Source organism: Sinocyclocheilus rhinocerous, unplaced genomic scaffold (assembly GCF_001515625.1).
Source record: "Sinocyclocheilus rhinocerous isolate Xijiao unplaced genomic scaffold, SAMN03320098_v1.1 scaffold2098, whole genome shotgun sequence".
NCBI lineage: Eukaryota > Metazoa > Chordata > Actinopteri > Cypriniformes > Cyprinidae > Sinocyclocheilus > Sinocyclocheilus rhinocerous.
Genome location: NW_015645072.1, coordinates 207,574 through 218,068, shown reverse-complemented (window position 1 = coordinate 218,068; position 10,495 = coordinate 207,574). Strand labels below are relative to the sequence as shown.

Here is a 10,495-nt window from a genome sequence, read left to right as displayed (position 1 = left end):
TTGCAACACTTTTTGCATTTCCTTTAGTTTCTCAGAGACTGTATTAGAAAGCCAAAATTGTAATACAATAAAGGCACATCTGTTAGCTACTCACCCACACTACTGTAATGTGTACATATGACAATATACGTACAATTTATACATGAATAGACAAGTCAAATGTTTCATCTGACCCCATAAGAAGGGACGGTTGCCACAGTCCACAGTAATTAAAATCATTTCTTAAATATCATTTTGCCATTTCTTTATTTTATTTGTGCACAGACATGGTCTTCAATAAGTTAAATTGGCTGTATAAAAACAGAATATTAAATGGGGGGGGGAAAGGGTTCTACACTGGTGGGGACTTAAACCTGAATACGCACCAACTCATGGGACTTCACCGTAGGGACCTAAATTGAGGTCCCCATGGGTACATAAGCTTATAAATCATACAGAATTCGTTTTTTTTTTTTTTGAGATTGTAAACATGCAGAAAGTTTTCTGTGAGGGGTAGGTTTAGGTGTAGGGCGATAGAAAATACAGTGTGTACAAAAACCATTATGCCTACAAGGATTGACGTGTGTGTGTAAACTCCTAAATTGGCTTTGTAAAGAAAACATGCTCGAATATCTCTAAAGAGTGGTTAAAAATCTTAATTTACTCATACTAAGCTTTTAGATCTGCTGACAGTTAACGGGACGAATTGATAATTTATTTTAACATAACGCAGGCCTATATTGTTTTAAATGAATTTCACATGAGGCCATAGCGGGTTTCGGCCTCCCGGTTGAAAACCGCTGTGTTTAGAGAATTTAGACGTGCTTTGCGCCACTGTTGCCAACTCTCGCGAGACAAATAAGCAACCGCAGCTTCAAAAACAAGCCCAATATTTTTTGATAATTTATTATCATCAACATTATTTATTATCAATTATTTATTACCAATAAATGAGCCCGCAACATATTAAACTGAAACCCTTTTATTTGAAAAGCAAAAACATAACTTATTTTACAAAAATCAGGAAACTGCAACAAAGCAGGAACAAAACTCATCTCCAATCACCTGTGAGCAGAATAGGATTGGACAGATGGAAAAGGAGAAAAACAAAAGAGCTTCAAAGGGGAGCTGTAACATAGCCACATATTTTAGCCTACTAATTCGAACCAAATCTACTCTTAGTATTAGTATAGACCTACTTGTTTTTTGTTTTTTTACAGCCCGTGATAATTAATAAATTACAAAAACATTGTAAAAAAAAATAGGCTACCTTATAAAGGAAAAAAGTCATCCCACTCCTCTACGTCTACTACTATCATCGCTTGGATTACAGCGTCACGCGCCTACTTTTTGAACGTGATTTTTCTTCAATCCGTCATTGAAGAAAAATCACGTTCAAAAAGAAGGCGCGTGCGGAGGGGGCGGAATATTTGACAAATTACGCTACAGCACTTATATTTTTGCACTGATTGGCTATTAACTGTGAGCAGACAGAGTGTCAATCAATGCATTGGAGGATACAGTGAACATAAATGAAAAGAAACGTAGGTTTTCCTAACAATTCATAGTCATTTAAACACAAGACAGCTCATTAAACATATTTGTAATCCATGGCACTTTGTTGGAGGACCACCCACCTTTCCAGACTGCAGGGTTTAGTTACAATGATGCTTTATTGGCAGCAACATTGAGATGCAAGTACTTTCATTTGCAGAATCAGGCTGAACGGCGATCACTTTTTCAAAAACAAACTTCCACCTTATAGACATTCCCACTATTTGTAAATGATAATTTATATATTTACATAATTTAAGCAATTAGGTAAATGCAATGTTTTGTAGAAATTATATGGTAAGGTTGACAATCTTGCAAAATCGATGTACCCTGGTAGTTGCCAAGGAAACGCAGCAGAATTAATCTACACTTAGAGCAATCAAACTTGTGGAGCCCTTACATCATGGTTGTGGCACTTTGTTGGAGGACCACCCACCTTTCCAGACTGCAGGGTTTAGTTACAATGATGCTTTATTGGCAGCAACATTGAGATGCAAGTACTTTCATTTGCAGAATCAGGCTGAACGGCGATCACTTTTTCAAAAACAAACTTCCACCTTATAGACATTCCCACTATTTGTAAATGATAATTTATATATTTACATAATTTAAGCAATTAGGTAAATGCAATGTTTTGTAGAAATTATATGGTAAGGTTGACAATCTTGCAAAATCGATGTACCCTGGTAGTTGCCAAGGAAAAGCAGCAGAATTAATCTACACTTAGAGCAATCAAACTTGTGGAGCCCTTACATCATGGTTGATGTCGTGTAAGAGTGCTGAGCCACAGCCTAAATTTAGGACTGATTATAAGCTGAGAAATGTTAAATTGAAGAGTGGATTACAGCCTCTTTCTGATTGCCATAGAGAGATCTGTTGCCTGAGCTCCTTTTTTCCACTGTGAAGTGTGTCTCCGAGGTCTGTACATCTGTTCCCCACCACACCTTTCTGCGTCGGGACAAATAGTTGCTAAACTAGGGTAAGTGCTACTTTTTGAGATCGAAACACCCAGCCTGGTGTTTTCTCAGCTGCCAAAGTAGTACACACTCTCTTCCTGCCATAGTGTGGTCTTGCCATTTGGTCAACGTACCTGAAGAAATGTTCTTAAAATTTATATTTATGAAGCATTTTCACCAAAAATGCACTTAAATTTCCCATTTTGTTTTTTTTATTCCACAATCTGGCCACTCAAGTGAAACTGGTCGATTTGGTGGCTGTTTCTTCACAGCGGTGAACCTGTATTCAAATAGATCAGTTTTGTTTGGATGCAGGATAACGTTCTTTTAAGATGCTAAGCTGTAGTGTAGCGGGGCTTTGCCGCAGGTTGTAATCGGTTTTCATGAGTTCCAGTAGCTCAGTGGGTCATCTTTGTCCCAGAGCTTTGGAGACAAAAGGTGCGCTGGGATGAAGGCACAGTTCAACCCCCATCCCGGTTTGAGCCACACATAAATTGGTACTGCAGGGGGCGGAGGAGGGGCACTAAAGCTTCCTGTCTTCTCAGGACCCCCAGCAGAACCTCGAGGGTCCCTTTCTTTCCAGCTCTTAATGACTTTATGAGGATGGAAGCTAGTTTTAGAAAGTGACTATTTTATTCTGCCTTATGGTGTTTAGGGAAGCATGGGAGAGAATGAGACCATGTCTAACTTTGTCATGGCAGATTTAGAATATAAAGGACAAATCTGGTGCACACAATGGCCTGTTTACAATGGAATTTGTGTGTTTAATGAAAAATCAGCTTAATCTGAGAATCTGCAAATAATTGAAAGGTCAGTATCAAAACCCAACAACTGAACATTGTAATAGGCACTATTGTGAGGTTGTAATAAACATCGAGGGCAGTGAAAGGACTGCCAGCAAACAGTCAGGAGTGAGCGATTGTTAATTGTGCAAATGCATTACTGGGTAGAGAAGTATGTAATAGGGAAAGAAATAAGGAAGACTACAAAGTTGCAGACATAAGTCAAAAAATGTGCAAGTAAGCCAAGGTCCCAAATGCTTTAGTTGCATTTGCATTCTGCTTCAAGACAGAACTCTGAAAATTAGCCAAAGGAAATTGCTTGTCTCAATCCATTTTAGTCGGATGCTTGTTTTATAACAAATGGAGGGTGGCGGCCATGGGTCAAAGATATTTTACAAAAAAAGTCGATTTTTTTTTACAGTGAAAGTCAGTGTTTGGACCCCACCGATGTTGATTTCATGGTCATAAACTGTTAAAACATATTTCAAAATACCATCTTTGGATTTTTGTTTTTGGGTGAACTATCCCCATCTAGTAGAACTGACCCTTAAAAAATATTAATAAAGCCAATTACCAGTTGGTTAATTGAATTACCTGAAGAAACCATGAGATGCAGATATTTAATAGTTTTGCTTTGAGGATTAATTTATTAGACATCCAAACATGATACATTTTAAATAAATGCCTAATTAATAAACTATGGAGAATCCATTAAATATTATGCATGCTAATCAGAATTTTTTTTTCTATTTCTGTAACTTTATATTTAACACCACTTTGTTCCTTACAGGTTTGTTCCAGGAAGGGGTGTAGTACTATACCCTCAGATCGGAGACAAAATGGACATTGTGTGTCCAAGAATCAAGCCAGGCTCCACTGAGCAGGCGAACATTGAATACTTCCAGGTCTATCTTGTTCCCAAAGAACAACTTGAGACCTGTCGAGTTACTAAGGGCGACATGTTACTGCTCAACTGTGACAAGCCGGACCAGGACGTGAAGTTTACCTTCAAGTTTCAAGAGTTCAGCCCCAACCTGTGGGGCCTGGAGTTCTACAAAGGGAAGGACTATCACATCATCTGTAAGTTTATTGCCATGCTTACTCAAGAATTTACTTCAGGTGCTGATTCATGATCGTTTTTCACCTTCATTGCCAGCTGTAACACTGTGTAGAAGGAGTCAAATGCAGAACTGATCCCACCCGTGGGAATTTCAGCCTCCGGCATTGTCTCCCAAGATATCTTTTCCGTGTTTTTGTCTGGGAAGGTGACTGACTAGTGTAGCCCTCCAAAAATAGTGAACAAATCAAGTTTATAGTTAATGGAAATTAAATCCATTGGCTTTACCACACAAGATGTCTTTGTTATAAACATAAATACATTTATGTTCATTAATCATATTATTGTTTAGCTTGCACACTTCTTTTTTTTTTTTCCCCAGGCCTATTTGTCTTCTTCCCCTACAGGGAGGGGAACGTCTCAAGTCTTCAGTGTTCTCTGGGAAGGAAGACTTGTTGATGGCCCTTTAAATGGATGTCATTAGTGTCATTCGACCACTTCGAAAAAAGGGGTTATCGTTCAGTTTAGCGTGTTGATCTCAGCCCCTTTTCGGTTGGCACATTCCTTAATGGCCGTTTATGTGATTTAAGATTTACATGCTCCAAATCCCTCAATCCTTTGCCAGTATGAGACGGATCGGTTTGATGTGATTTTTCAAGGCAGCTTGGCCTGCAGCCCGAGGGACACGGATATCTGACCTAAATGATTCTAAAGAGACTTAACTCTGTGTCTGTGTGTGTGCGCGCCTTTTGTGCATGCAAATGTCAGAACATGTGCATGTAACTGTGATCTGTGTGAGAGTTGACAAAATGAGAGGAAGAGAACTTTTTTTAGACATGCTGGAAAGTCTTGACGTACACTACCATTGAAAAGTTTTTTTGTTCAAAAGTTTTTAAAGAAATTATTAGTTTTATTCAGCAAGGATGCATTTAATTAATTGATTAAAAGACGTAAAATAATTATTATTATGAATTAAAATAATGTTTCACAAGATTTCTATTTCAAATAAATTATATTACTATGAATTTTCTATTCATCAAAGAAGAATAAAAATCACAGTTTACACAAATTTAGTTGTATCAATGCAGTTTTCTACGTTGATAAAAATAAGAAATGTTTCTTAAGCACCAAATCAGCGTATTAGAATGGTTTCTGAAGGATCATGTGACACTGAATACTGGAGTAATGATGCTGAAAATTCAGCTTTGCCATCATAGGAGTATATCATAAAAAATAGCAACAAAGTCAAAAAAATTGTACTATAAACTTTTGAATGGTAGTGTATATGTGCTTGCTCATGAACAAGGTACTAGATACTATTATTTTCCTATCAGTTTTCACTTTCTAGAGAGACATTTACTGTAGGTTTTATATCAATGGATTTTACAGTAAGTTAAGAAAAATACATTTACTTCATGTGGAAACATCTAAAGTAATTGTTAAATAGGCATTTGTTCATAAAGCATAAATAGTATTTTGCCACGTTTCACAGTGTAGATTTAATTGGAGCAAAGGAGAGAGGAAGAATGCTAGTATATTAAAAATAGTTGGTTTAATTTTATTTATATGTTTGTGACACAATGTATATTATTCAAATTTATGAGCAGCCATTAAATATCGGCGCAATCAGTACAAGACATCATCATGTCCTGCTGCACTTCCCAACAAATAATTTGCATTTCTTCTAGACATACTGACAGAAAGGATATGTTTCTCTGTGGATATGTGGTTAAAATATGATAGCTAGGATAGTTAGATCTCCTAATGTCTGCAAAAATCTAAAACGAACATACTGAAATCATAACATCTGCTTGGATACACTTGTATGTGCGCAACTTCAATTTTCCACCTCCACTTTGTTGCTCGGTCGCTGGCTTCGTGACTGGCTGAGCTGCGCTGGCCCGAGGCGCTGAATGTGCTTGTTGTGGTTAGGAAATAAGCGGGCTTCATTCAAGCCGAAGAGTCGGGTCACATCTAGAGATCGGCCGCTGCAGATGAATGTGGGAACGGTTGTAGGGAACTGGGGCATGTTGGGTAAAAGCTCTCTCTCTCTTTCTCCCCCTCTGTTTTTCTCTCGTTAGGTCTTTGGTTGGCTTTCTCTGCCCACCCCCAATTCTCTTGCCCTTTCACTCGCTGGTCCCTCAGTTCTTTCTGTGCCCTAAGCAGTTTGGAGGGGAAGTCCATTTGTTCATGTGGGATTGGTCTTAATCCTCGCAGTGAAAGAGAGATTACGGCCCAATGGAATTCTTTAGCTACGCTATCAGAGGACACAGCATGGGAGTGCAGGCACAATGGCGTTTAAATCGTTCGACCAAGCCACTCCACTAGCCGTGGCTTGACGGCCAGAGCAAATCCTTGATATTCTGTGATAATGATGTAAAAAGGCTTTGGTAATATGCTTAGTTTCTGTATGCTTAAATTCAAACCTGTGTGATTACACTGGGGTTATTACTCACAGTATGAGGGTTTTCTCAATTAGCGTGCACGAGAGCACGTGCGTACCTCTCGTAAGGATTTACTGGCAAACAAACGCAAGCTTTTAAGAAGCTTTGGCATGCTGCAAAACTGAGATTTTCTCTTTGTGAGAGCAAGCTGAACCTTCACCTTCTGCATACACATGCATAGTGACTGATGGACACATGACTCAAATGTCCGCAAGGAACACTTGAAAGGTTTTAAAGCACCTGTGAGGATGCATGCAGAAAGCTGACCCGGTCATAAACTAGCTCACTTAGTGCTACTAAACCTTATATGGCCAAATACATTCACAGTACTGGAAGAGAAATGGGCCTCGAGAGGAAAGAATAATTTGGTGGCATGTAGAAGGTTTAAGATGGATGATGGGCTTTAAATATTCAACATCTGAAATGTAGGCTACTAAATTTTAGATGGGTGAATCTCACATTTACATTTACATTTAGACATTTGAATCTCACAAAAAACAAAGAAAATAATTTATGTTGCATTATAAAACTTAAATGAAATGTTCCTATTTTTATTTGATATTGCTTTGACATTAATTTCATAACAAATCTTACTCTATATTGTCATTGCTGTAATGTATGTGGATGTTTCACTTTTAAGATGTTTTTTTCCCCATGTAATTCTTGTTATTCTAAAAGTTTATTTGATTCACACTATTTTATAGTAATCAGCATAATGCTGATGCCAAATAAAAATGATTAAAAACATTTTATTACAGCACATTTTACTGTATTACTAAAGCAGCAAATAATGTGTAAATACCTTTATAATTATTATAATCAGTTATTATAATAATTGTCATTTTTATAAGAATTGTCACATTCTAGAAATGAAAAGGAGATTTTGCATTATTATTCTAATGAGAATTGAAGGAAAATGTGCTTAATTGTCGTGAAAGTCACAATGCAAAAAAAGTCTTTATTTTCATTAAGAAAAATATGATCCAGACATGTTCTTGACTGGTTTTGTGAGATGTTTTATTTATTTTTTAAATTTTTTTGTGAACAAAATTATAACAATGCCTATTTAATTTTTTATTCTTCCCTCTTTCAGCCACATCTAACAGCACTTTTGAAGGTCTGGACAACCACGGTGGTGGTGTTTGCAAGACCAAGTCCATGAAGCTGGTCCTGAGAGTTGGACAGAGTGAGTATCACCCATACCTACACCTGCACCGATGAAGATCACTGCTTCCATAACAGTCTTTCATGTTACTGGTCTTGTAGTGGGTGTCCATGCTAGTGTGCCTCAGCGTGTAATTGAAATATCATGTGAGCTTGTTTCCTGTGGCTATGCCAGCTGTCCCTTCTTTGGGCTTGTGGGGAGATACTTGCAGCTTTACGCCAATTCATTACATTCTCTCTCAAAACCTGGGGCATAACACCCAGAAGCCAAAAAGATGTTAGGGTGGTCCGATATTATGTTCAGATCAGTTTTTCAGTTCGCTGAACATTTTGTAATGCTTTGCTAGACTAGTAATTTTAGTTGCAGCCTGTTAATATTTAACTCTCTGTTTTGTTTGTAGGTCCTACAGATTCATTCTCAGCAAAAAATCATCCAACACGATATCCTCCAAAATACCCTGATAATAAGGACCAAAACACCTTCAGCAAAGAAAACGATGTTGTCAGCAGAGTTGGTAAGTACTGGGTAAATCTCACTAAATGTCATAAATGATAAAATGATGATTAAATTAATTATTATTAAATTATTAAATATTCTATTTAATGCACTATATAATATATTTTACATTATAATATACAATATATTATTATGAATAATAATTAATACATTATTAAAATAGAATATACATAAATCATTAAATATAAATAATGAGGATTAATGTCACAATGCAAAAAGTCACACATCATAAAAATTAAAAGAAAAAACCTTTTGCATAAAATAATGGAAATAACATAATTAAACATTTTAAATATGATATTGATATATACAATACATAATATAATATTTTATATAATCAGGGCCGGATTATCCATAGACGGGATTGGGGCACCAACCAAGAAAGGGGGCACCAAGTGATTGATTTTTCATGTTTTGAATATATATTATTTTGCTGGAAGAGATGCAGATACAAAATGAACAGTTAATGATACAATATATACAGAGAGAATATAAAATATATATATATATATAAAGAATTGCGATTTGGTCAGGTCCAGCCTAATCTTATTATTGTTTATACGTAGGTAGGTATTAATACGTAACATTTACAAGCACAAAATGTACATTTTTGTACGTTTTTATTGATGCTAAAACGTACAATTTAGACGTATTTCCATGTTTAAAACGTACAAGTCGCTACGTATTTTTAGCTAAAAAACTAAATATTTACTTATCTTTTATATCATTAAGATATTCGTATCGATGCATTTTTATAATTTTATCAATAAGTGGTTTAGATTTTTAGACCCCTTAACCTACCCCCAAAACTAAACCTACCCATTTTATAGCGAATATAAAAGGATATAAAACGCAATTGACCGAAATGTGCAGGAAAATAACCTTTTAGTAACAATAGCATTAAACATTTTTATAGTTGCTAATTCCACTCCTACCTCTAAACCTAAACATAACCATTTCTGTACAGTATAAGAAAAACATGACAGACAGATAAATGCAATTACAATAATTTATTTATTGCAAAAATGTCAAAAGCATGTACCAAAAGTAATCCAAATGACGATGCGTTGCAGTCGCAGTCCTCTCTGGCGGAATACAGAACGTTTGTGAGGTGCAGAGCAGAATTTGTGTTGTTAATCGCTGAAAATATCCCGATTATTTTCCCGATCCACTCCGTGAAGGCGAGAGTCAATGAGCGTTCGATCGCTGTAAAACCTGTAGTTTGAAGCGGCAACATTTTCATTTGTAAAGAGCGGGTCAGTCAGCGCGGGCTTTGCTGCTTACGGTCACTGGACTCGCTGCTCGGGATGGAGATGAAGATCGCAGAATAAAGGCTTGGATTTGGGTCTGTTACTCGCAGTCATATGGATTCTGATTTGGATTACAGTGCACGAATAGTTTTTGGTGTATTTTATAGTTCAATTGTCAGTCACAGCATGTCGGAGAAAACGCCTTTTGTGGCCCATGGCAAACAAAGTAAACATTACATGACAAGTAAAGGTTAAACGATTGCAGAAATTGTATTTATTTTAAGGGCTTAAAGTGAAGTCTTGTTTAACATTATGCAGGCCTATTCTTGGAAACGAGCTAGCAGCAGAAATCACAGAACAGAACGAAATGTTATCATTTCATATTAAGCGAGTAAACAATTTAATAATGCAATTGAAAACATAAGGTCATTGACATGACAACTAAAAATAACAACAATAATAAAATTAATGCCACGATTTCAATATTCATAAAGATTAATTTTTAGGTGTCGTCAAAATGTAACTTTTGTACGTTTAAATGCTGAAAATACGTAAGTATTTGTACGTTTAGAGGCTGAAAATACGTCAGTATTGTACGTTTTAGTGCCTGTAAAAACGTAAGTAAATGTACGTTTTATAGAACCACATTTTACGTAAAATACATACGAATTATCATGAGATCACGTTGTTTTTTCTGAGCATTACATCTTTCGGGCTTGAACTGATGGTAAAACTAATGACATTATTTACTGTCTTTACATTTATTTTGAAAGATGAAGCTCGCGATTATGG

General features: G+C 36.3%; 1 protein-coding gene across 1 annotated transcript in view; it reads left to right on the top strand.

Moving 5' to 3' along the window:
- Positions 1 to 4,064: 4,064 nt before the first annotated feature.
- Positions 4,065 to 10,495, top strand: part of LOC107705455 (ephrin-B2a-like) — an 11,177-nt gene continuing 4,746 nt past the window's right edge. Inside the window, exons 1-3 of the mRNA XM_016508758.1 lie at positions 4,065 to 4,351; positions 7,866 to 7,958; positions 8,338 to 8,451. Coding sequence (XP_016364244.1) covers positions 4,111 to 4,351; positions 7,866 to 7,958; positions 8,338 to 8,451 — 448 coding nt within the window. The 5' untranslated portion in view covers positions 4,065 to 4,110. The remainder of the gene's footprint in view (positions 4,352 to 7,865; positions 7,959 to 8,337; positions 8,452 to 10,495) is intronic.